The 27,449-nt window shown below is 49.2% G+C and overlaps 2 protein-coding genes across 2 annotated transcripts in view; both read right to left on the bottom strand.

Moving 5' to 3' along the window:
* The window catches only part of LOC139047055 (zinc finger protein 26-like), a 130,569-nt gene that overhangs the window by 92,764 nt on the left and 10,356 nt on the right, over positions 1-27,449 (bottom strand). The window lies entirely within an intron of this gene.
* Positions 2,362-18,483, bottom strand: LOC139047054 (uncharacterized). Its single transcript, XM_070521005.1, has 2 exons — positions 17,763-18,483; positions 2,362-2,507 (listed from the first exon to the last, which is right to left on the bottom strand). The coding sequence occupies exons 1-2, from the start codon at positions 18,481-18,483 to the stop codon at positions 2,362-2,364; spliced, it is 867 nt and encodes a 288-aa protein (XP_070377106.1).

Here is a 27,449-nt window from a genome sequence, read left to right as displayed (position 1 = left end):
CCCAAATGACAGGCATACTAGGCACACTGGCCGGATTACCAACAGGAATATTCACTCTAGGTAGACAGATGACAAAAAGGGACTGCATCCTCCACCTCAGACAGCTGTAACACCACTTCACAAATGGAACTGTAGTGGCGCAAGACATAAAAAGGCATACTTTGTGGACTTGATTCAGGACTCTGTGGTAACACAATACTGCCATGCTTCAGGATTACCAAGCCATGGTGAACAGCACATTATAATGAAAATACCCTTCAGGCATTATGTGCACACATGAAATGTAAGAGCAGTGATGAAAATAATGACATTTACAGGGATGCTACAGAGAAAAACTATTTAAGCTGCATTAGTAAATTACCCTTCTACAATAAAAAAAAAAACGCTCTTACCCCAAGAAAGAGGCTTAACAAGCCAGAAAACATGCAAGAATGAAAGATGGGTGGCAATGCCACCTTGAACCAACTCGCAACGGCGTCATGTATTTTGACAGTTTGATCGGGCCTAGTTCATTTTCTTTTTCTCCCCTAATAATGAATGACGATATGTTTTAAATGTGCAAAAGACTGCACTTACGGAGCCTAGAAGACTTACTGAACCACGTCAGTCAATATGAGAAAAATACTTGGCAATCCATGATGCCATACTGGCGTACTGGCCCCAAGCTTTAGGCCACTATTATAGGTATGTGCTGCTCTTCAATGAACCTCTTTGTCAGCACCTCAGGTCACACAGTATTTGCCACTCGGTAAGTACTCCTTTTCAATAAACCTCTCCGGTGCAAACTCACGTCACCGAATATGCGTCGCTGGTTATGTACCAGCTTTCATAACAGCTGTTACAGTAGTGAACAAAAATATATTTTGCAATTGGGTCCTGTGAACTAAATTGCTCGTGGTGTTGGTGCTGCGGCATGCCAGATGCTAACCCTAATAGTCTCTCGAACATGCACTGCCACCTTACCTTTATTCACACCACATAGCCTACCCACCATGCACATAATTAGCATATCCCAAGAATGATGACGATGATGACAATGAAGATTAGAGTTTATTGGCGCAAGGGCCAGAAGTAGCCAAAGAGCACCAAGGCTATGATAATAGACTGCCATTGGTAAATTAATAATGATCATCGAGACGTGGATGAAACATGGCTGATATTCTTTGGAAAGTGCATAAATATTGTTACAAGACAGAAGAAGCGTTCGTCTATTTGCAAGTGGCTTTTAATGGCTGAGCCAACAAGCGTAGAGCATCGATACTGCTAAACACTTCTTCGTCGACGCTAAGACCACCGTCAGCGTTGTCTTCTTTCCACATTACCGACTGTGACATTACCCACGTCGGAAAAAGCACCTGATTGGTGCGGCTCATCGGTCTGAGAAAGGTAAGGTTTGAGACGGCTGACGTGGATGATGTCAGAGAGAGGTGAAGGCACCGTGGAATTCAGCGGAGACACTTCATATGTGACAGGGGTCACCTGGCGAAGGATGTGGTAAGGGCCATAGTATCGCGAGAGGAATTTCTCGGAAAGACCAACATGCCGAGTTGGATACCAAACTAGCACAAGAGCACCTGGTTCGTAGTTCACGTCGTGATGGCGCTGGTCGTAACGGCACTTCTGGCGTGTCTGTGAAGCAGAAAGACGAATGCGGGCAATCTGGCGTGCTTGGGTCGCTGTGGCTATTACATCCCGAGTGTACGCTGTCAGCGAGTCGAGTGTCGTCGAAAGGAGAGTCTCGAAAGGCAAAGTCGGCTCACGGCCGAAGAGGAGATAGAAGGGTGAATAGCCAGCTGTGTCGTGGTGCGAGGAATTGTAGGAGAACGTGACAAATGGTAGAGCTATGTCCCAGTCGCGATGATCGGAGGAAACATACACTGCTAGCATGTCAGTTATTGTGTGGTTCAGGCGTTCGGTAAGACCGTTAGTTTGAGGATGGTAAGCGGTAGTAAGTTTGTGTTTAGTAGCACATGATTGAAGTAGGTCGTCTATGACTTTGACAAGAAAGTATCTGCCGCGATCGGTGAGAAGTTGACGAGGCGCACCGTGGTGCAGGATAACGTCGTGAAGCAAGAAATCAGCGACGTCTGTAGCGCAGCTGGCCGGTAGGGCTCTAATAATGGCATAGCGAGTTGTATAGTCCGTAGCGACGGCAATCCACCTATTTCCATCCTTGGATATAGGGAATGGTCCGAGGAGATCAAGGCCAACGCGAAAAAGAGGGTCGGCCGGTATATCCAAAGGCTGCAGCAGTCCGGCAGGAGGCACAGCTGGTCTTTTTCGGCGTTGACACGACTCACACGCGGCAACATAGCGCCGGACCAAGCGGTTGAGACGGGGCCAGAAAAACCGTCGCCGAATTCAGTCATAGGTCCGCATGACGCTAAGGTGTCCAGCGGTGGGAACGTCGTGCAGTTGCTGCAGTACAATCTGTTGCAGATGCGACGGAATGACGGTTAGGAGCTCGGGCCCATCGGGGTGCATGTTGTGGCGATACAGGATGCCATCTTGTAGTACGAACATGTGAAGGGATGGGTCAGACGGAGCAGAGAGCAGGCGTCGGATAATGGGGCGTAACGACTCATCGCGTCGTTGTTCAGCGTCAATGTCTTGCAAGGCTGAGAGCGAAAGAATGCAGATCGGTGTGACATCCACTAAAACGTCCGGTACATCGACGGGATGACGAGACAGGCAGTCGGCGTCCTGATGTAGACGACCTGACTTGTAGACCAGAGTGTATGTGTATTCTTGCAGCCGTAGGGCCCAGCGACCGAGGCGTCCGGTGGGATCCTTGAGGGAGGAAAGCCAACAAAGGGCGTGGTGGTCGGTTGTAACTGTAAATGGTCGACCATATATGTAGGGTCGGAACTTGCCCACCGCCCAAATGAGGGCGAGGCACTCGCGCTCAGTAATCAAGTAATTGCGCTCGGCGGGAGAGAGGAGGCGACTGGCGTAGGCGATAACGCGGTCGTGCCCACATTGGCGTTGAGCTAAAACTGCGCCGATGCCGTAGCCACTGGCGTCAGTGCGGATTTCTGTCGGAGTGGAGGGGTCAAAATGGGCGAGAACAGGAGGTGTGGTAAGCAGTGTGATGAGCTGCGAGAAAGCAGACGCTTGTTCAGAGCCCCAACAGAAAGGAATGTCCTTCTTCAGGAGGTCTGTCAAGGGACGGGCAACATGGGCGAAATTTTCCACAAACCTGCGGAAGTAAGAGCAAGGGCCCACAAAGCTGCGAACATCTTTGGCACAAGTTGGTACGGGAAAATTCTGCACAGCATGAACTTTAGCGGGGTCGGGGTGAAGTCCGGACGAATCGACGACGTGTCCGAGCATGGTTATTCGGCGGTGACCGAAGTGGCACTTGGATGAGTTGAGCTGCAAGCCAGCGGTGCGAAAAACAGAAAGAACAGATGATAGTCTTTCAAGATGAGTCGCAAAAGTTGAAGAGAATACGATGACATCATCCAAGTAGCACAAACAGATGGACCATTTCAAACCACGCAAGAGCATGTCCATCATCCGTTCAAAGGTCGCCGGGGCATTGCACAAGCCAAATGGCATTACTCGAAACTGATATAGGCTGTCTGGTGTGATGAATGCGGTCTTTTCACAGTCCATTTCATCCACAGCAATTTGCCAATATCCAGAGCGAAGGTCTATAGACGAAAAATAAGTGGCACCGTGGAGACAATCCAGAGCATCGCCAATGCGGGGAAGTGGATATACATCTTTCTTGGTGATCGTGTTTAGATTACAATAGTCAACGCAGAATCGCCAGCTGTTATTCTTCTTTTTGACGAGAACAACAGGGGACACCCACAGGCTGGAAGAGTGTTCAATAATCCCTTTGGCAAGCATCTTGTCATCCTCGCTCTGGATAACCTGTCGCTCAGAGGGCGACACCCGGTATGGGCGTCTGCGAACAGGTGCTGCATCGCCGGTATTTATCCGATGCGTCACGACCGTGGTGTGACGCAAAGGGCGATCGTTCAGATCGAAAATGTCGGAGTAGGACTCGAGGAGGCAACGGAGCTGTGCGGCTTGTTGGGTTGAGAGGTCCGGTGCAATCATCTTTGTAAAGTCGTCGGTCGGGGTTGATGCAGAAGGCGCAGAATGAGCAGAAATGTGGCACTCGTGCGTTGGTGACAACGTGGCAAGAGACATGCCTCGAGGAACTACTTGCGGGCACTGTCCGAAATTTAGGATGGGAAGACATGTCTGATGGTCCACAACAGAAACAATGGTGTGTGGGAAGGAGACATTGCGAGAAAGCAGGACTGACGTCGCGGGAGTAAGGACATAGTCTTCGTCAGGTACAGGTGGGCTGGCTAAAACAGGGATGAAGGTTGCTGCAAGAGATAGCAGGCGTATAAAATCCGCGGAACAAAGCTGAGCTGGAACTTGAGCAGGAAGGTCAATGGGAACAGGTAGGGGTAGGTCAAGTTGTACAACACCGGCGGAACAGTCAATCAGAGCAGAATGGGCGGACAAAAAGTAATGGCCGAGGATCACATTGTGAGGGCAACGTTCAAGCACACTAAACAAAACGGACGTGTGGCGACCGGCGACACTGACACGAGCAGTACACATTCCAAGCACAGCCGGAGTTCCACCATCGGCAACCTGGAGCAGTCGAGTCGGAGCAGGAGTAAGTACTTTTTTCAAGCGCGTTCGAAGCTCCGCACTCATGATGGAAATTTGGGCTTCAGTGTCGATGAGTGCTGTAACGGGCACTCACCACGTCCACGTCCAGAAGGTTCCGATTAATAAGCAGGGTCAGCAGAGGAATTTCAGGCCGGTGTTCTAGAGCAGCGTCACCTCCAGGAGCTGCCCCAGTTAGTTTCCCGTCGGAGAGCGGCGACGGTAAGCTGGGGATGGAGAGCGACGCAGCTGAGGCGAACGGGTGCGGCGACTATGGGGTGATGGCGATCGGCTGGTTGCGGTGGCTCGAGCGTTGTCAGGTGCGTCTTCAACCTCGGTGGAGAGCGATGGCGGCGAGGATTCAGTGGGGAGCGGCGGTAGGTGGGAAAGTTTGGTCGAGAGTGGGCTGGCCAGGAACTTTGACAGTGGGGAGAGATGTGACCCACACGTCCACAGTAAAAGCAGATGGGTCTATCGTCATGGGTCCGCCATTCGGCCGGGTAGCGATAGCTCGGATATGGACCGTATTGGCTACGAGGAACAGGGGCAGAGGCAGCAGACGAAGCAAAGTCAGGACGGCTGGCGGAGCAGATGGATGGAAGACCTACGTTGGCAAGTTCTTGGCAAATGACGGACTGAATGAGTGACACAAGCGGCCGGGAATGGTCAAAGCACTGCGTCACTGGTGTGGCAGGAGACGCTGCTTCGATTTCTCGCCGAACGATACATACGACATTCTCGGAGGAGGTGGGCTCACGCGGTGGACAAATGTCTTCGCACGTCGATGAAGCTGCGGTATTAGGTAGACGCGTAAACTGTCCAACTATGCGGCGACTCTTGGCGTCTTCAAAGCGGCGACATTCATTATTGATCTCATTGACCGTTGTGATGTTCTTATAAACAAGCAGGTTAAACGCGTCATCCGTGATGCCCTTTAAGACGTGGCCGACCTTGTCTGCCTCTGCCATATTGTTATCTACTTTGCGGCAAAGAGTGAGGACGTCCTGGATATACGTTACGTAAGATTCAGTGGACGTCTGTACACGGGTCCCAAGGTCCTTCATCGCAGCACGTTGGCGGCCGACAGGTTTGCCGAACAAATCTCTAAGCTTCTGTTTACACTAGTCCCAACTCGTAATCTCTTCTTCATGTGTTTCGAACCAGACCCGTGCTGTGTTCTTGAGGTAGAATATTATATTAGGCAGCATAATCGTGTTATCCCACCTGTTGTGTGCGCTGACCCGTTCATAATTCTGTAACCAGTCATAGACGTCAACGTTGTCAATCCCGGAAAACATGCCAGGGTCGCGAGGCTGGGCCAGGATGACCGTCGGTGGCGACGACGGGGCCGCGGTTGAACTCTCTCCTTCGGATGACATGGGGGCAAGGTTACGTCTGCTGCAGAGCTTCGTCTTGCTCGAGTGATTACCCCGCACGTCCACCAATGATGTTACAGCAAGGAAGAAGCGTTTGTCTATTTACAAGTGGCTTTTAATGGCTGAGCCAACAAGCGTAGAGCATCGATACTGCTAAACACTTCTTCGTCGATGCTAAGACCACCGTCAGCGTCGTCTTCTTTCCACATTACCGACTGTGACAATATATTCGTAATAAAACTAGACAATGATACATGACATTTGCTATGCAGGAACGATATACTACGAAGAGGTCATGTACCAAAATAAGTTGCTATGGGTAGCACTACTGCCTCACCAAGGCCATAAATTATGGGGTTTTACATGCCAAACACCACTTTCTGATGATGAGGCATGCCGTAGTGGAGGGCTCCGGAAATTTCGACCCCCTGGGGTTCTTTAATATGCACCTAAATCTAAGTACACGGGTGTTTTCGCATTTTGCCCCCATCGAAATGCAGCCGCCGTGGCCGGGATTCGATCCCGCGACCTTGTACTCAGCAGCCCAACACCATAGCCACTGAGCAAGCATTGTTCACTATGCATACATAGTGCACAGACACGAATAGAGGTAATTCACTATTAGATTCCTATGTTTCTGTAAAGGCACTAAAGCTCTTACTATTCTCAGAGTCCGTAAATATGACAGATTTTTGCAGTTTTAACGCCTTTATGTGTTTTACAGCCGAGCTTAATGCATAAGCTACTGCAGTAAAGATGCTCATTTCTGCGTGCAGAATATTGCATTCCAACAAGGATGGCTGGAGTGCAGCGTAGGATATGGCATCAGGCGACTTTGATGCGTCGGTAGAAATTCTGGCCAGAAGTACTTCGAATGGAGTTCCAGAAGGTGCATACAGATGTGCATCTCTGGAACATGCTTTGTAACTTTGACAAAGGATTTGACGTATTCTATCAGTTGCTATAGCCACGGTGGCAACAGCCTTGTTGGAGTTTTCAGGGGATGCACATGTAGTGGGATGTTCATTTCCTCGCTCAGCTTCCTCGTGTGTCGTGAGAAAGCTCTTTTCAACGAAGGTCAGTTTTGAAATGTGGCAGATGTCAAATCATTAATGGTTTTATGACAAGGTTAGGTTATATATAAGCTTCGCAAGCGAAGCTTATATATGCTCTTTACATGTGGTGTGACCACTCATTAGATTCTACGTATAAACTCTGTATAGGACTTGTTCTGAAGGCTCCTGTGGCCAGGAGCCTTCAGAATGCCTAAATACCTAAATGATGCATCCTAAATACCTAAACGATGAATGGGATCCAAAATCTTTATTGCACTTGGAGCATCAGTTTGACACACTGCAGAACCATAGTCCAGATGTGACCATACCAGGCCCCTGCACAGGTTCATTAGGCAGCCCCTGTCACTGCCCCATGTTGTGTGCGCAAGAATTTTAAGAATGTCCATTGTTTTCAAACATTTCACTTTCAAATACTTTATATGTGGAATGAATGCAAGTTTAAAGTCAAGTATGACACCAAAAACTTTGTGCTGTGTTCAAAGGTAAGCGCTGACCACAGAGCTGGATACTAGGCTCTGGGACAAGGCCTCTCTTCCTTGTAAAGAGTACATAAGCGCTTTTCTACGGATTCAGCTTGAAGCCATTCTGATTTGTCCATGCTGATACTTCGTTCAGCCCAAACTGAATGTGTCACTCACAGACTGTGATGTTACATGATTTAAATCCAATCTGCAGATCATCAACATATGCTGAATAAAATATAAGTTCATGGAATAAAAAATGTAAAAAGTTCATCTTAAAAATAAAAAGGGCATGGCTAAGTACACCACCCCACTGTACCCCAGTTTCCTGTGTAAATGACGTAGACAGAGTATTACTAATTCTAACATGAAAAGTACAGTGCGAGAGATAGGTTTCTATTATGCTAAGCATGTTGCCATGGATACCCATTTCAGATAGACATCTGATAATGCCGAAGTCCCGTGTGGTGTTACTGGCCTTTTCTATGTCTAAAAAAACTGATAAGAAATATTGCTTATGGGCAAACACGTCGTAGCTGTTTGCCTCAATGCACACACAATGGTCGCTTCTGGACAGACCTTCTCGAAAACCGCATTTAGAGGGATCAAGCATGTTGTTTGACCCTAGGAAATGCAAGATTTATCATTTTTTTGAAAAGTTTACATAGGCAGCTTGCAAGTGCTATGGGACAGTAGCTTGTTACCAAGAATGGGTCTTTACCCTGTTTCAAAACTGGGACAATGGCAGCTTCTTTATACGCCACTGGAAGGCATCCGGCTGCCCAAATGTTAAGAAGTGCAAGCAATGTAATTTGTGTGTCCGTGCACATGTTCTTGATCATGTCATACATGCTCCTGTCTGCTTCTGGTGCAGAGCTTTTGCAGACGCTCAATGCTGCTCTAAGCTAAGCAATGCTTAAAGGACGGTTATATAAATAGTTTCTTATGCATTTGCGGTCCAGTGTCTTGCGCTCTTCCATTTCTTTGTGTTTAATGTATGTCTGTGTATAGTGCATGGAGTTAGATACTTACTGAAAATGTGTTCCAAGAGTGTCTGCCTGCTCTTCCAACCTGTTACCTTAGTTATTCACTAAGGGCAGCGAGTGCAGTTTCAGCCTTCCGAACTGCCCTTTTAGCCTTCCGAACTATTCGACACTTTTGTTTCCTGGGTATAAGAACTGATTCCCGAAGAAAACTTCTCCCAGATTGCTCTCCTAGCCTATCTTCGGGTGTGCCTTCCCTGCAATTTAGACTGTTTGAAGCTTGATTTGAACATTTTCTGCAGTTGGGTATCGGTGCGGAATTCCCCATGACCTTGTCTGCAGTCATTGTTGCACCAGGGAACTCGTCTTCCACATGAACAGCCTTTTGTATGACGGATGAACTTTTCAGCTGTGTCAATTATAAAAGCAGTAAAAAGTGGTACAGCATGATCTATAGTAAAGTTACTTATAAAATGTCTTGATACGTAAGTGGATTGCTTAAAACATTTCCAATTAGCCTCGGCCAGTTTCCAGCGAGGGACATGCGTAGGGGAGCCACACTGTGTTACTAGGTTTAGAGTTACTGGGAAGTGGTCCCTTTCAGATGGATTTCTGATTACATGCCATTGTAAATCAAGGATTGGAGAGGCAGAGACAGTCGACAGGTCTATTGATGGATATGAATTATGATAACGATTGTAATATGTTGGTTCTTTCTTATTGAATAGGCATGAACCAGAGTTCAGAAGGAAGTTTTTTATGTCTACCTCTCGGGTCACATCGCGAGTCACCCCACAATGTGTTGTGAGCGTTAAAATCACCCACGAGTATGTAGGGTTCCGGAAGCTGATCAACGAGATTATGAAAATTGTTTTTTCTGAGATGATAGTTTGGGGTTATGTATATAGAACATACAGTGACCAATTTATTAAAAAGTATTGCCTGAACTGACACTGCCTCAAGCAGCATTTGAGGGACCACATGTTGGCAAGCTACAGACCTGTCTGCAACTATTGCTACACCACCGGACGACGGGAGAGCGTTGTGTTGCTGGAAAAACTTTGTGCAGGTTTAAAGAGTGCCCCTTGAACACGCAACACCTTTGGGTTAAACCTGCGTAGGATTCATTTAACGTCATCGAGGCGGTGGAGTAGTCCTCTAACATTCCAGTGTAATATTTTTGTATCCATGTTTAATGTGGTTTTTTGCTGTGTGTTTAAGAAAGAGGAGTTAGCTCACAGAGCCCTTTCCGGGCACTGTGATGCGAGGTTTGCCTCCCTTGGAGCAGTCGAGAGATCTGCGCTGCTCCTTTTGGCACTAAGGGCGCCGTCTGGATAGGTGTTATGTCCATTACCTCTCCCAAGGCACTGGAAATTCGCTCTTGCGAGCGGTGTGTTTGACGGAAAGGCCTCGTCCCCTAAGGTGATATCTTTGGGACCACCAGCCCGGAGGTGAATGCCTTCTTCTGAGATAGGAGCGCAGAGCTAGCTGCAGCCACCAGGAAGGGGGGGGGGGGGGGGGGGGGAGGGTGATGGCTTCACTGCCAACGCACTGTGTGTGGGCTGAGCAACCACAAGAGGCTGTTGTGGCACTGCCCCCTGATGCAGCACTTCGGCAAAGCTGTTATTTGGCAGGTGCGCTACCCACCTGCATGCCTCTTTGAACAATATGTTTTCCTTGACTTTGATTGTTAGTATTTCCTTTTCCTTTTTCCGGGATGGGCACGACCGTGAGTATGGGTTGTGCTCCCCATCACAGTTCACGCAATGTGCAGTATTTTCACAATTGTCAGATAGGTGTTCTTGGGCACTACATTTAGCGCAAGTCTGGCAGTCTCGGTAGTTCTGTAAACTGCGGCCAAATCTTTGGCAATTAAAGCATTGGAGAGGACTGGAGCTGTACGGTGTGACCCGGATCTTTATGTGCCCAGCCTCAATGGTCTCAGGCAGCATACTTGATGCGAAAGTTAGAATTAGGTGCTTTGTTTCGATCTCCTTGCGATCGCTGCTGATCTTAATTATCTTAAAATTGATTACATTTTGATTGCTCCAGCCCTCCAGTAGTTCCAGCTTCAGTCAGCTCAACGAGATCAGCATCAGAAACGACTTTACGGGTGATGTTCATAGTGCAGTGTGGTGCGACTGTCACTGGGAGATTCCCGAATGACACTAGATTAGGCAGTTTTCGTTTTTTTTTTTTTTCCACACAGCTCTAGAAGGAGATCACAGCTTGCAAACTTGGAGACTTTATTACCTAGGTCAAAAGCATCAGTCAGTGTTTTTGCAACCAGAAAATGTGAGATCATTCTCACTGCCTTTTCTTTTTTCTCTAAATGCATTACATGAAATCGTGGAAAATGGTCACTATTACACGCAAAAAACTTGAAAACTTCTTCGTAGCACCCTAGTTTCCGAGGGCGATCAGGGAGAGGGGGCAATGAACTCGCCATATGTAAACGTAAATTGTTTGGCAGCAATGTCAGCCACCCACCATGGAGCCCAACAAGAGGATGCTGCAGGACCTGGAAAGGACAGGTCCTGCAAACGCACAGCTGTACGCCACTACTATAAACAAATGTGGTATACACAGGGTTGGCTACCCACACAAAGCCAACCCTTGTCCTCTGGAAATTCTGAAATGAGAAAAGAATAGCGTAACAGGACAGATGAAAAGGCGATAGAGAAAGACAGATTGAAGAGGACAGGAAAAGGCAACAGCTGATTTCCTGCAAGTGGGTCTGTCTGGAGGCGCCCCGTCTATTTGAAGCAGAGAGGCCAAGGAGGTGTGTTGCCTCTGCCGGGGGGCCTTAAATGTCCAAATGCCCAGCATCCGCTGAACCCCCAGGATCCCCCTTTCCCCAGACACGATTAAGTTGTGCACAACAATTAGAATTGCTGTGCACGGTGTGTAGTGATGCACCTTGCGTACACCACTGCTGTTTGTCTGCGTAGTACACAGAACACACAGGGAGTGGTGTTTGCTTGAGGCGTTGTTGGCGCTATAATTTATAACCTCTGAGAGGGCTGAGCATTGTCATTGCTTCACACGGCACATACCACTGTGGTCGAAGTATTCGACTTGTAGTGGCAGACTCCAGAATAATTTTGCACCTGTGGCGTTCTCTACGTGTGTCAAAATCTAAGTGCACATGCGTTTTCTAATTCGCCATTATCGAAATGCGGCTCCCGCGGTTGGAATCATCTCTGCGACCTCTAACAATAGCATAGCTGCAAAGCTACCGCAGCGGGCACACAGAAGTGTTGATTTGACGGTCGACTGCTCCTATAGTGTCCCCTGGACCTTGCGCTGCACTTTAATTAATGTGGCTCTGCTTTTACACGCCATGCATAGTTTGTCCGCTTGACATATTTGCATGGTGTTTATTTTTCAGAAATAGCAGCAACATACTGTACCGTACCTTGAACTTAAGCTGATCTAGTTTCCTTGCAACTGCTGTCATAAAGTAGTAGGGTTTCCTTGCCTTCTCACGCCACCTCACCCCCTCCCTTGTATGGGAACTGCCTATTCTCCCTCCTCTCTACAGTTCTATCTCGGTCCCCTCTGGCCTAGCATGTTAGTAGAAAGGGTAGTGCAGCAGTTTCTGCAATGCTTCTGAGGGGAGTCACAGATAATTACAGGTGTCAAGAGGTGAATGGCGCGATGCCCAGGGAGCTCCAGAGTGCATTGTGCACACTCAACACAATGGAGTAAAAACGAGTTTGACGGGTCGCCTTTCACTTCACTTTTATTTCCTTAAAGACACCTCAATGGGGGTATTACATGAGAGGTGGGGTTTAAAAATGTTGTTCATTCTAATTCGTGGCCACATGAGTTCAATGAAGAACATTAGTATTAAGCTTATCAGCAAATGTCGATGAACAGGTGATTTCGGATATGTGACGGGGCAGGCCGTTTCAGTCGGTTGATGATCGGCAAAAAAAGGATGCAGAGAAGGTTGTAGTACGGCTGCGTGGACGGGTTACTTGCAAGCGATGCCCTGTACGCAGGGAATGGCGAGGGGGTGGGGCCAACACATACGGTGCATGCTGGAGCGAACTGTAATAAAACTTATGAAAGAGGATTAACAAATCAATGCGACTGACTGACTCCAGCAATGTATACATAGGCTCTGCACCACCCCCTCCGCCCCCACGGATGCAGTGTGCCTGACAGCAGCAGCAGTGGGAAAGTCGAAGGAAGAGGCAAAGAAAGCTTTGCTTTAAAACAGCAAAGGAAATTGTTTCCGAATGTTAGCTAGGGTAAACAGAAAAATAAGACGGCATCGCTGGATGACACAGTAGAGACTTACATAGCACTGACAGCACAGAAATTCGCTGAAAGTCATTGTTCATTGGACATGAAGCCATCTTTCTGCTACCTTGCACTGAATCAATCAAGACGAGGGTAAAGTTAGCCGCTGGTGGAGCAGTTTCATGCTAAGTTGCGTATTTTCTAGAGTATTGCAAGACAAAATTTTGTGATACAGAGTATATTATACAAAGCTTTCTTACGAAAGAGACAGGAGTATAGTTGACATTCATTAATCAACACTGACAGGATGGATGAAATTGATCCAATTATTATATGGGTCAAGTTAAACAAGATGCAGTAAAAATATCAAAACACATAACTGATTCATTTGGTAGTATTCACCCATTCCTAACCTGCTCCTGAATCAAATGCACACCCACTTTCTGTGTCCAAAGCAGAAAAAAAAAACGAAACTAACAAAGAAATTACCATTAAAGCGCCTAAATGTAGTAGAAATCTAATGCACATACAATTTTGTAGCAAGAAAAAGCGCCAAGGATTGCTGCACAATGGTGGCGGGTTTCCTAAAGTTAACTTTGCCGCAAACGGTCTTGTATCCTATTGCACCATGCAGGCAATTAGCAGCCCAATTTTCTTGGGAAAAAGAAAAGAAGAAAAAGGTGTCTGTTAGAACGAGGTAAATACCGCAATTTGACATTGTGGGCTAGTGTTATTGCTTGAAAATCTTCCTAGGGAAAGCCGAAAAGATAACGTGCGTACACTGTCCTCCAAATTCTTCCAAGACATGCTGCCACTAAAGGAGTTGCTATTGGGGTCACCATAGTGGTCAGGCACGTCCATGCTCACTGGTCAAGTTCGAATTATCCAGCAAAAGCTAACTGCAGGACCAAAGTAATAGAAGCTTGGTATCAATTATTTAAAATATCAATTCAACAGGATTTGATTAGACAAAAAAATTAAATTAATCACAGCCAAATTGCAAGTGTACTGCATAGGCAAAAAATTTTCCTTTCATTGTTTTCAACAAGAAATAAGAAAACATGTAGTCGAACATCTATAATGAATTCAATAGTTCCACGGAAAGTGGTCATTATATAAGTAGTTCATTATATATGGAGTCTTCCTTAAAAACACTAAAAAATTAACCGCACTAAAGCTGGCATCAGAAGTCACAATTTGGAAGCACTTTGGCCCAAAAACTTGACTTTCAGTGTCATTTTTGTTCCCAGTGTGTTCCCGCGCCTAGCTGCAAACTTCTGTTAGAAATGTCCATCTAAAGAACAAAATGTGGCGTCCTGTAGCTTTCAAAATGGCGCCCTGTTTCGATAACCTGTCGCTTTGAAACTTCAAGTGCAGCTATGATTTTCCAGTGAAGCTGTACAGCTCAGCTCTGATTGGGAGGCATGTGCCGTGTGCACCGCTGGGTATCTTGCAGCATCAGCAGATGGCACTTGCCTCCGCACATCCACAATGCTGGCCATGAGGGGGAAAGAAAGAAAAGAACCAGAAAGCTCACCTTCGCACATAGTATTCACCGCAAGTGTTTCCTGGTAAACATCACGGTTGCATAAGCGGCAGTTGCCGGGAAGTGGCAACTGTAGCATATGAAACAGGGAGTGACGTAACTACAGTTTTGTACATAAAAAAAAGAACCCGCCTAACAAGTGATTTGTGTTGTGACAGTGTTATGGGGAGCCCACGCATAGTGGGGGTGCCTGAAGAGCAGCATGCATGCAAGGCGTAGCAGAAGTGTGGTTAAGCGCATTTCTCTCCTCTCTGGTCCACTCTTTTCGGTGCACAAAGTAGTGGCGCAAGCAAAGTCACAGACTGTCATAAAGTGCATGTGAATGTCTCCATGTCAATAATTTTCAAGCTATGGCACAATGGGTGATTGTTCTAGTTGCCGTTTATGGCTTCGCTGTCCAACCACCTTCACAGCATGGATTGGAGACAAATTTTTACAGCAAAGCTGTATACAGCTAGGGTTCTGTGCATTTTTGTTCTCAGTGAACAAAAACTATCATCATCAATGGCTCATACCCCGTAAGCATTCATGCTCCTGTAAGCAAGCAAAAATGGAATGGGTCATAGCCTCTTAAGGCAGAGGCTACAAGCACTGAGCAAAGTGAAGCAAACATTGCTTAAATTCTTTCTAATCATGTATACAACATACAGAACAGCATGTCGAAAACTGTCATCATCAATGGCTCATACTCCTGTGAGCAATGGCTCATATTCTCGTAAGCAAGCAAAAAATGCAATGACTCATAGTCCCATAAAGTTCATGGCTATTCACTTTGCATGAATTAGCTGCGATAATATTACCCCTGTTGTCATCGGTGATTTCAATGTGAATGTGTCGGTACCAGAAAGGGAGCAGTTTACGTGTTCTGTGTTGCAGACATATATCCCTTGCAATGCCGCACCGATCCGTCCCAACAAACCACCCAGCGGAGCACGTGCATCGATTTGACGTTATTAAAGAATGTGATTTCAGTTGTGAGTGGCTGTCATTGTCGGTGATTTCAATGGGGATGTGTTGGTACCGGAAAGGGAGTGGTTTACGCGTTCTATGTTGCAGACATATCCCTTGCGATGCCACAGCAATCCGGCCCAACCGACCACTCCATGGTGTACACGCATTGATCTAACATTATCAAAGAATGTGATTGCAGTTGCGAGTGAAATAATGACCACCAATCAAGACAATAAATGAGTGTAGGTACCTTTTGTCATGATGACCATACGCCAAGACAATAAATGAGTTCGTACCTTTGTTCAAAATTATGTGTCACCTCCATGTCGTGTGCTAAACAGCTCTGGTCAACCACCTTCAGAGTGGAATGGCTCATGATACTTAACTTTTGTAATTCGAAAGCTTGATACATTTTGCTACCAAAGGGACATGACTATTCTGCACACCAGAGCGAAGTGTTCAAAGTTGGCTGGAACAGTAAACTTTGGAAACTACTGTAGCATGCCGCCATTTTGCGAAGGCCTCAGACATTGGGGTCTCAGCATTAAGACTGCACCTCAGCCACACAAGAGCCATAAAATTAGGTCACCTATGTCACTTAGGACGAAAAGAAAAATTCGATGTTAGAAATGTAAAAAGTCATTGCAAACCACGATCTCCTGATAATGGCGTAGTGACCGCCTATCCTTTGCAACATTGCTTGGCGACAGTGGGTGGCGCAGCATTCTCGCTGACTCGGGCAGCGTTTACAGGAACGCTTGCACAGCCATAGTTTCCATGGTGGAAAGACATAGACGGTCCTTCCAAATCATTAAAATAGGCGTAATGCACATGGTGCCGCATGGACAACTGCGAACGGCAAGTTGCAGCAATTGTAAAATAATTAAAGGCTACGACCAACGCTCTGTGGAGGTCACTTCGCGAGTGCGACTACAAAAAAACTGCTGCTGCGTGAGACTCTTTCGGGCGGCGGCGTATACAGCCGCCGCGCACGCAGGAGCCTCGAAGGAACGATTCTCACTCGTCGGGGTTCGCTTCAAGACTGAACGTTTATTTTACAAAAGACATCGCAGTGACTAGAAAAGAAGAGAAAAGAAAATACAAAATCCAAGTTGTCCGTTGGCCGCACTGACGCCTTCGTCCTTCTCGGAAGCGCCGGCCATTCGCGCCCAGCAGGCGGTCCGCCGAAAACACGGGGCACAAATCGGGTTGTGGGTCGAGGCGCCGGTCGGGACACCAGCCCAGCGGGGCGCCCCCTCGTCCGTTCGCCGGCTCCCTCTTGGTGTGTCGCCGGGCCCCCAACAACGGTTGCAAGAAACGTGCGACGGTCGCTAGCAATTCTCAACAACCTCCCCCGCAATGAGCGTCTGCTCATTCCTCCCCTAGTTCAAGCGGGTAGAGGGCTTGGACCGGTGTCTCAGCAGCTTTCGGTCTGGCTGAGAAATCTCGCATGCTCGAACTCGGCCGTCCCCTCCAGGAAACGTTTCGGCAACCCGGCACAGCTCGCGTGGTGGCACATGTGAACAGGGCTATATAGGCCTTGTAGGAATTTCCAAGCTCGGTATAAAATATCGGCCCTGCGAAGTCCACTCCAGTAATTTCAAATGGCTCTGATTCGCGGATGCGGTCATATGGGAGCGGTGCAAACGGCTCATCCGCGGGCCGGCTGGTTTGTCTTTGACACGGAACACAATGACGAATGATTTTTTTCACGGCCTGCCTTGCTCGCAGGATCCAATATCTTTCGCGAAGTTGGGTCAGAGTGTCCCTTACTCCAGCGTGTAAAAGCCGCCTATGCTCCCAGGCCACCAATAAGCGTTTAAGCGGATGCACATCGAACAAAATGACTGGGTGCCGCGTCTCTTCTTTATGCACGCTATTTTGTAGCCTGCCTCCAACTCTCAATAGTCCGTCGTTGTCAATGAATGGAGTCCGACCCGCGATGGCGGACTTACAATTAAGTGTCCCGATAGAGATTAGAGAATGGGTGTCCTTCCCAAAGGTTTCTCTTTGTGATACTTTCAGCCAGTAACTCTTGGCCTGTGCTAACTCTTCCTCTGACAGGCTTCCCCTTCGCTTCTCTGACGCATTCCGTGCGTTATGAAGAAAGCGCATAACCCATGCAGTGACACTGAGTACCCGTATCATTGAGCTCTTGTGCTCAAGGTCCATGAGAGGCATTCTGTCTACCAGCGTCACGGTGTTCAGCACGTAAACTTTCCGGAGCTCTTCGGTGCAACATTCAGCTTCAGGGGCGTGTGAAGGCATCACGTCGTACGTTTGAACACCTTTTAGCCATATCGGTCCCGTCCAGCAGCTCTCGCTGACAACCAAAGGGGAGGGCAGCATGCTCCGTGTCAACAGATCTGCTGGATTTTCTCTCCCCGGGCAATGTTTCCAAACAGCGGGATCAGTTAGTGCTTGTATTTCCTGTACTCTGTTGCTCACAAATTTTGTCGTCAACGACCTGAGCCTACTGAAAGCCGTGGCTTTGTTGTCTGCCAAACCGCCAGCATTCTCTTTCCAGGGAAGGGAAACTTGATATCGGCAGTTGTTCTTGGAGACGTTCTCCCGAAATTCCCGCAAAACTTGGTTGTCTTCCACGTTGGCCTCTCCTTCGTCGACAATGCCAATGTGCTCGAGCTGCCAAAACGATTTCAGTTGAGCAGCAGTGTCATCTTGGTCTTCCTCGCCGATGACAGCCACGCGCAACACTCCCACAGTGGACACGTACGTTGCTGTTGATTCTGTGGTGTGCGTTGTCCCCTGCAGGGTCCAGCCAAAAATGGTCTCCACGGCTACGAGACCGCTGTCCAAGTGCCTAACACTACCGGTTGTGACCTCCCAGTAGAAATCGGATCCCAGCAGCAGCCCTGTCTCTGCTCCATCTTGCGTACTGTCGGCGAGTTCGAGGCCTTGCTCTTCGAGGTAGTTGACGGTGGAAGCTTCTGGTGCTGGCACGATGTCGCAGCAGATTTGTGGGATCTCAAGCGCTTCAACGCGGATCTTTTTTCCGCTGTGTCGACTGCACAGCCATAACTCCACTCGGCGGCACTTCATTCCTGAAGACGGCTTGTCGTTTCCAAATGTCATTATTTTCAGGGTCTCCTCTCCCATCACACGCAATCCCATCTTTTGTGAAACCTCTTTCTTGACAAAGGTACGCTGACTTCCGCCGTCAATCATCAGCCTGACCATCGCTCGCTTCTCCTTACCCTGAACCCACGCTTGAGCCGTCTACAGAAGGACGCGGGTTCTCTTCTTGGTGCCTTCGACTTGCAGTGAAGACTGTACGATTGTCTCAGTGAGTACAGTCTTCTCTTCCAACTTTCCTGTCGCTGGTGGTCGATTCAGGTTACACAGGGCTGCAACGTGCCGGCCGGAACATCTCTTACATTTAAGCCATCTTGCGGTGCAGCATTCGTATGCTCGATGACCTGTCTTGGCGCACCTAAAGCAGAGTCTTTCCCACTGCACAATTGTCCTCTTCTGATCCGCAGTCAAATTAACTTCACAGTCGGCGGTTAAGTGGCTGCTCGCTTCGCAAAATTTGCACTGCGTTTCAGCTTTCATGACGGCAGGTAAAACCGACGCGGACGCCTTCTTTTCAGGAATATCCTTGCGGATCCGGTGACTCAGCCTGTCGGTGCTCAGCTGCTGACGGGTTCCACATGCGGCTCTCTCTCGACTTTCTACTTCGGTCTTGAGGTACCAGAGGAAATCTTGAAGGTCATCTCCTGGCGCGACTGCAGATGTTGTCTTCTGTCTGCAGTAACCGAGGCAAAGCTCATGCGGGATATTCTTCTGTAGGACTGTCATTAAAAGCACTCCATAAGTGTTCGACGCCACGCCCAATGCCTCGAGGCTCCGAACCCCCGTTTGTACCTCATCATAAAGGGTGCGCAGCCTCTCGGTGTCGAGGATGTTATGGACAGGTCGGATGTTGAGCAACCTCGACATATGTTCTTCAATGATAACGTCGTCCTTTCCGAATCTTTCGACCAATGTCTTCACTGCAATTTCATAATTTCGGTCACTGAGCGGTAGCCCGTCTATAGCGGCTGCTGCTTTGCCGGTGAGATAGCTCGTCAAGTACTGAAACTTGTCAATTGGATGTAGAGCTGGATTCTTGTGGATGGTAGACTCGAACTGATTCCAGAATCTGTGCCATGAGCGCAGGTTTCCGTCAAATTTGGTTATCTCTAGCTTCGGAAGTCTTGTAGTTGTCGACGGTAGCTGAAGAGTCGTCGTAACTGCATGCTGGACGGAACCTGACTGTGCGACGTGGTCAGAGTTATTTCCTGTTTCTGATGGTGTACTTCACCTCTTTTCGCTTGCGGCTCCACCTCTCAGTGCCCTCTTCATCCTTGTTTTCAAGTTGCAAATTCTCAAGCTGTACGCAGCGCACTCTGTTAATACGGTGTCGAGCTCCTGTAGGTCAACTTTCTTTTCTATAGCGTCGTTGACTGCTTTAAGCTCTTCAGCTTGCTCAAGAAGGATGTCCAAATGTTCTTCAAGCTCACCGGTTGTTGCTTCTGTCGCTTGAAGTAAGGTGCTGGCCGCTGCGATGGTAGTGTCGATGGCTTGTCGCAGGGCCGCTTGTTTCCTTTGTAGTCGCTCCATGATGCAGGCGAAGTTACTCCAGATGTAGCACTCCCGAGTTTCGGCACCAGAAAATGTAGAATAATTAAAGGGCTACGACCAACGCTCTGTGGAGGTCACTTCGCGAGTGCGACTACAAAAACTGCTGCTGCGTGAGACTCTTTTGGGCGGCGGCGTATACAGCGGCCGCGCACGCAGGAGCCTCGAAGGAACGATTCTCACTCGTCGGGGTTCACTTCAAGACTGCACGTTTATTTTACAAAAGACATCGCAGTGACTAGAAAAGGAAGAAAAAAGTAAAATACAAAATCAAAGTTGTCCGTTGACCGCACTGACGCCTTCGTCCTTCTCGGAAGCGCCGGCCACTCGCGCCCAGCAGGCGGTCCGCCGAAAACACGGGGCACGGATCGGATTGCGGGTCGAGGCGCCGGTCGGGACACTAGCCCAGCGGGGCGCCCCCTCGTCCGTTCGCCGGCTCCCTCTTGGTGCATCGCCGGGCCCCCAACAACGGTTGCAAGAAACATGCGACGGTCGCTAGCAATTCTCAACAATAGCCTTGGCCCAGAACTTCAGTTAGTGATTACAAAACCAGAAAAGGAGAGATCATTCTAGCTGCCTTTTTTGGTTTTCTCTGAGTGTATGACATGAAATCGTGAAAAATTCGCTTTTTGACAGCGAAAAGCCTAAATACTTCTTTGGTGCACCCTTGTTCCTGAGGGTGATCAGGTAGTGGGAGACAAGAAGTAGCCACAGATACACATGGAAGCCACCCACTATGGCGCCCAATGAGGGGATGCTGCAGGACCTTGATAAGGCAGCTCCTGCATGCACCAGCTGTACGACATTACTATAACCAAATATGGTATACCCAAGGTTGGCTCCCACACAAGGTTCACCTTTGCTGCCTGGAAAAATGAAAGTAAATGAAAGAAAAGAGAAGACTGGAAAGATTTAATCTAAAGGCGTTTATTTGGCAGAGCTCGAAGCAGCGCGACGTCGACAGGCAGGGCAGTCACAGCTTCCAAGCACGAGAGCCGTTGCTGAGCAGGAGCGCTCGACCCACTAGCGTCTCTCTTCGCTACAATCACCCCCCAGGAGCGAGAAGGGAGCCGTCCGGCGACCTAACAGCTCATCACGATGAGCGGGTCGTAGTAACGCTTTAAACGGTTGACATGGACAATGTCTCGTCCACGGCGGCGCATGTCTGAAGATGGCTCAACTGGTTCTATGACATAGTTCACAGGAGATGCGCGTTCGAGAACACGATAAGGGCCTTCATACTTAGGGACCAGTTTTGGTGAGAGACCAGAGGCAGTTAAAGGAACTGAGAGCCACACGAGCGCTCCCGAATCGAAGGTGACTGTGGCAGTGGCATCACCGCGAGTGCTCCTCTGGTGCTCTTGATCAGCGGAAGTAAAGGCCCGTGCGAGGTCGCGGCACTCTTCTGCATGTCTGACCGTGGCAGAAATAGGCACGCACTCGGATGCATCCGGCCGGTATGGAAGAATGGTGTCGATGGTGTGCAAAGGGTGTCGACCATACAGCAAGAAATAGGGTGAAAATCCAGTGGTGCTCTGCGTAGTGGTATTATATGCGTAGGTGACGAATGGCAGAACGGCATCCCAGTTCGTGTGGTCGGAGGATACGTACATTGAAAGCATGTCGTCGAGCGTGCGGTTGAAGCGTTCTGTGAGGCCATTCATTTGAGGGTGGTACGCCGTAGTCGTACGATGAACAACGTGGCACTCTTTGAGAATCGCTTCAACTACTTCCGACAGGACAACGTGTCCGCGATCGCTGAGCAGTTCTTGAGGTGGACCGTGCCGCAGGATGAATCGGTGAAGCAGGAATGATGCAGCATCGCGCGCTGTAGCTGCTGGGAGAGCGGCGGTTTCAGCGTATCGTATAAGGTGATCTACTGCCACAATGGCCCAGCAGTTACCAGCCGACGTCAGGGGAAGTGGCCCATACAAATCAATGCCAATGCGCCCGAACGGCCGGCTAGGGCAGGGTAGAGGCTGCAGACCAGCTGGCGAGTGGTGGGGTGAAGATTTGCGGCGCAGGCAGTCGGGGCATGAGCGAACGAACTTTTGAATGTAGTTGTACATTTCTCGGCAGTAGTAGCATCGTCAGAGGCGCTGGTAGGTTTTGAAAAGTCCCGAGTGAGCACACTGTGGATCAGAGTGGAACGATGCGCAGATTTCAAAACGCAGGCTTCGAGGTACAAGTAATAACCACTGGCGGCTGTCAGAGGTGTAATTGCATCGGTGAAGCAGGTCGTCACGAATGGCGAGCTTGACGGCGCAATGCACAAGTGGTTGGCTGCGATGGCGGATCAGCAAGGCAGTCTATGATGGAGGCAATCCAGGGGTCCTTGCGCTGCTCAGAAGCGATGGTCCCAATGTCGACGGAAGAAACGTCAAGCTGGGATATTGCGCAGCAGGCATTGTTGTCTGGCAAGGGAGAACGTGAGAGGGCGTCAGCATCAGCATGCTGGCGTTCGTTGCGGTACAGTACGTGGATATCGTAATCCTGTAAGCGAAGCGCCCAGCGGGCCAGACGGCCTGGGGGATCTTTCAATGACGACAGCCAGCATAGTGCATGGTGGTCCGTGATGACATCAAATTGTAGACCATACAAATAGGGCCGGAACTTGGTAAGCGCCCAGATGATCGCCAGGCATTCTTTTTCCGTGACGGTGTAATTGGTCTCGGCTTTAGTGAGCATACGGCTTGCATATGCCACAACATATTCAGGAAACCCTTCTTTGCGCTGCGCTAGGACAGCGCCGAGGCCAACACCGCTGGCATCTGTGTGTACCTCAATAGGTGCCGTTGGGTCGCAGTGACGCAAAATGGGAGGAGACGTCAGCAAACTACGGAGCTTAGTGAACACCTCGTCGCACTCGGACGACCACGAATGGAGAAGTCCGTTGCTGCCAAGGAGCTACGTCAGGGGCGATATGACGGTGGCAAAATCGCGAATGAAGCGCCTGAAGTAGGAGCACAAACCTACAAAACTGCGCAGGTCTTTGACGGACGTCGGTATAGGAAATTCAGCTACGGCATGAAGTTTGTCTGGATCGGGGAGGATTCCATCCTTCGAGACGACGTAACCTAGTATTGTGAGCTGCCGCGCTGCAAATCGACACTTCTTTAGGTTCAGTTGGAGGCCAGCGTTTGCTAAGCACGTCAAAACACGCCGTAGGCGTTGAAGGTGCGTGGTGAAGTCAGAGGCAAAAACAACAACGTCGTCGAGATAACATAAGCACGTGTGCCATTTCAAACCGCGGAGAACTGTGTCCATCATGCTTATAAAGCTTGCTGGCGCATTACAAAGTCCAAACGGCATGACGTTAAATTCGTATAAGCCGTCGGTTGTGACAAAGGCTGTCTTTGGCCTATCAACGTCAGCCATGGGTACTTGCCAATAGCCGGAGCGTAAATCTAGAGATGAAAAGAATTCTGCTCTGTGTAGGCTATCAATGGCGTCATTGATTCGCGGCAGCGGGTATACATCTTTGCGAGTGATCTTATTCAGGCGCCGAAAGTCTACACAGAACCGTACCGAGCCGTCTTTTTTTCGTAACAAGGACGACAGGGGATGCCCATGGACTGTTCGAGGGTCGGATCACTTCGCGGCGAAGCATATCGTCCACTTGCTTATTAATCACACGACGTTCTGTGGCAGAGACGCGATATCATCACTGCCGCAATGGTGGTTGGGAGCCACTGTCAATATGGTGCGTGACAGCAGACGCCCGGCCCAGGGAAGGTTGCCCGACATCAAAAGAAGAACGAAATTCTTCTAAGATGCGCAGAAGCTGCGAACGCTGAGGTGGGGTGAGGCCATCGGCAATAGATGAATCGAACACACCTGTAGGCAAAGGGTCCGACGTAGAGAGGGAACCGAGCGTGTTGTAACTGGCGCAGGATGTGTCTTCGGGAGCATCCGTAATTTGTACGGCGTCGATCACTTCCACGTGGCCAAGACATTCGCCTTGGAGCAGCATCTCAGGGTATGAGAAGGGGTTACAGACAAAAATAGCTGTGGAGCCCTGTTTGACGTTCACAGTCGCAAAAGGCAGCAGCAGACCTTTTCGAGTATAAAAGTGGCCCGAAGGAGGAAGTAGTGCGATGGCGTCAGAGAGGCTGCTGCAATGCATTGATACAATCACTGACGAGTTGGGAGGAACGTTTGTGTCGTGCCTGACGAATAGTTTGTTCACAAAAGAAGCATTATCGGCAAGTGTCATATCTGAGATCGGCGACAGTTCTAGTTCGGCCCGTGCGCAATGAATGGCGGCATCGTGGCGGGCGAGAAAGTCCCACACCAGGATAACTTCGTGGGAGTACGAGGAAATCAAAATAAATTCGGCGGCGTATACAATGTCCTCGATGACAACACGAGCGGTGCATGCCGCAATCGGGTGAATACGCTGTGCGCCTGCTGTTCGGAGGGCGAGTCCAGCAATGGGCGTCGTAACCTTTCAATGGAAGCAACAAAGCTTTGCGTCCATAACTGATACAGCGGCTCCGGTATCCACGAGGGCATATGTGCGCACACCGTCAACTAACACGTCTATCACATTGGTCGGGCTACGTTGAGGACTTCCGCGTTTCAACGGGGTCGCAGCCCTTGCCTCATGGACTGCGACGATTAGTTTTCCTCATCCTGAGCTTCGGGACGAGGCCGCATCGGTGATGGGAAGCGTCGGCGTGGCGAAGTTGAGCGGCGGATGTTGGCGGACCAGTGGAATGGTGGTGACCCAGCCCGAGGTTCATCGTCGTAATAAGGGCGCGGAGAACCCGCCATAGAACTTCGCCCATATGGTGTAGCGCTAGGCGACTGCACGCGACTACAGTGGTGTGCGACGTGGCCTGCTTAGCCGCACGCAAAACATATCGGTCAATTGTCCGCTGTACGCCACCGAGTCGTTGCGGCAGGTCCCATCCATGTGGAAGGACGCGTTGGACGTGGCGGCTGGTGAAGTGATTGCATAGCAGGCTGTTGTCCGGGCATAGCGAGGACTTCGGCGTACGTGAGAGGTCCTCGTTGAGGGAGTTGTTGAGGCTGGGTGACGACTTCCGCGTAGCTGAGTGGCACAGCTGTCGGGATCTATTGGGGCCTGGCCATGACTTCGGTGTAGCTGTGAGGCGCAGCCGCAGGAACACGCTGGTGGTGCTCAGACAAAACCTCGTGCAATTCTTGCGCTATGACGCGGCGAAGTGGAGGCGCAAAACTTGGCAGAGGCTTGTACCGACTGTGGCTGTGCAAAATCCAGCAACGAAAGTTGCCGGGCAACTTCCTCGCGGACGAACGCCTTCATTTCTGCGAGCAACGCTGCCTGGTTGGGCATGGCAGCCAAACCAGCAAGGTGTTCGTCACGTGGTAGCGATCGATGGGTCAGTGACCGCTGCCTGCGGAGTTCTTCATAGCTCTGACACAGTGTGACTATTTCAGCCACAGAGCGTGGACTTTTGGCCAGCAACATGTTAAAGGCGTCGTCTTCTATGCCCTTCAGGATGTTTCGGATTCAATAAGACTCCGCCATGGTCGAATTGACTTTCCTGCATAGGTCCAGGACATCTTCGATATAGCTGGTGAACGTTTCGCCTGGCTGTTGAGCTCGTTCTCGCAAACGTTGCTCGGCACGCAGCTTGCGAACAGCAGGGCGACCAAATACATTGGCGAGGGAAGTCTTAAACTCCGACCATGTCTGGAACTCTGCTTGATGGTTGTTATACCACAGGCTGGCCACTCCGGCGAGGTAGAACAGAACATGGCTCAGTTTGGCCGCTTCGTCCCACTTGTTATCGTCGCCTACCCTGTCGTACGCCGTGAGCCATTCGTCCACGTCAGTGTCTACCGCTCCAGTGTAGATAGGAGGGTCGTGATGACGACGCACCCCGGGACACGCAGTGGGTGCAGGAGGAGGCGTTTGCTGGGAGGCATCTTGGGGCATGGTAGATGGTAGGGTACGGGACCGGAGTTCCAGGATGATTGCTGGGGGTACCCCGCACCTCCACTAATTCTAAAGGTGTTTATTTGCCAGAGCTTGGAGCAGCGCGACGGCAACGGGCAGGGCAGTCACAGCTTCCAAGCACGAGAGCCGTTGCTGAGCAGGAGCGCTTGACCCACTAGCGTTTAGAGCCAGTAGCACTGAACCCACTAGCATCTCTCTTCGCTACAGTAAGAAAGTCGAAGATTGGAGAGGAGGATAGGAAAACGCAACTAACAATTTCCCCCGGGTGGGTCAGTCCAGGGGTCCCGTCTATGCGAAGCGGAGGCCAAAAGGTGTCTTGCCTCGGTCGAGGGGCCATAAAGGTCCAAACACCTGGCATGGGCTCAATCCCCAAGGTCCCCGTTTGCCCAGACCCAGCAAAGCCACGCACGGCTAGGTGTGGGAGGACCCAACCCTTATGTGCTCAAATCCGTGGTGTCACAACACACCAAACGTTTTCTAACGCAGACGACCCTGTGGGGAACTAAAACAATATTGCTGAAGGATGGCTCAGTTAATTACTGGCACTATGAGACAAGGTTACAGTACCAAGGAAGACAAAGGCAAACAGGAAAAGCACCACAGGGCTTGAGCTGTACATCAACTGGTTTTACTGCACTAATGCTTACATGCATGAAAGGCACGCTTGCATCATGCTTCAAGGAACTCCAATATACCATTTAAATCTATCATGGGCATAGCATGCACCCTGTTATTCAAGTAACGAATTTCTTCATTAAAATTCTGATAAAAGGTAAGCTAATGCAGTGATCAGTTTTTTGTATTAAAATACCTGCCACAGTAGCTTAGCTGCAATGGTATTGCAGTGTTAAGCACGAGGTTGCTCAATTATATCATGCTTTTGGAATGTAGAACACAATGTTTTTTTTTATTCAAAAGGCCTTGCATATAAATGTGCATTTTTGAGCATTATGTCAATTCAGTACACATGTGCTGCCAAGCTTAGCTTGCATTCATATTTTCTTTGTTTTGCAATGATCTGCAAGAGGACCACTGATCCTGCAGTCACCTGAGCCTGTGCACAATGCTCCCTCGGCATACCATTACTGGTGTGTTCAGTTGGTCAAGGTAGAGAGCCTTTGCGGTGAGGCTTACTTTTGGCTGGTTGAAAGAGAACAGCACTCCAGCTCGCAGCGTTCTCAACTTCAAGCTAAGAGCCCAAGCATGATCCAACAGAATCTGGCCACATGCCTCGTCTGATAGCTCTGGGAATAGCTTAACATTTGGCTCAGGCATGCCTTCTCTGGATCCACTGTCGTGAGGCTTCTGGATTGCTGTATACAGAGTTGGCAGTGCGATAGAAACCAGTTAAGTGTACTATAAGACATCTCTCAGTGGCCTCATCATCATGATTAGCCTATCTTTATGTCCACTGCAGGACGAAGGCCTCCTAGTGATCTCCTACCACCCTTGTCTTACACTAGCTGGCGCCCATCTTATGCCTGTAAATTTCCTATTTTCCTCACGCCACTTGATTTTCCGCCGTCCTCAACTAACCTTCCCTTCCCTTGGCACTCAATTTGTAACTCTAATGGAC

This window comes from Dermacentor albipictus, chromosome 6 (genome assembly GCF_038994185.2).
Source record: "Dermacentor albipictus isolate Rhodes 1998 colony chromosome 6, USDA_Dalb.pri_finalv2, whole genome shotgun sequence".
Taxonomy (NCBI): domain Eukaryota; kingdom Metazoa; phylum Arthropoda; class Arachnida; order Ixodida; family Ixodidae; genus Dermacentor; species Dermacentor albipictus.
Note: the sequence above shows the minus strand (reverse complement) of the source record. Positions and strands in the feature narration are given on the sequence as shown.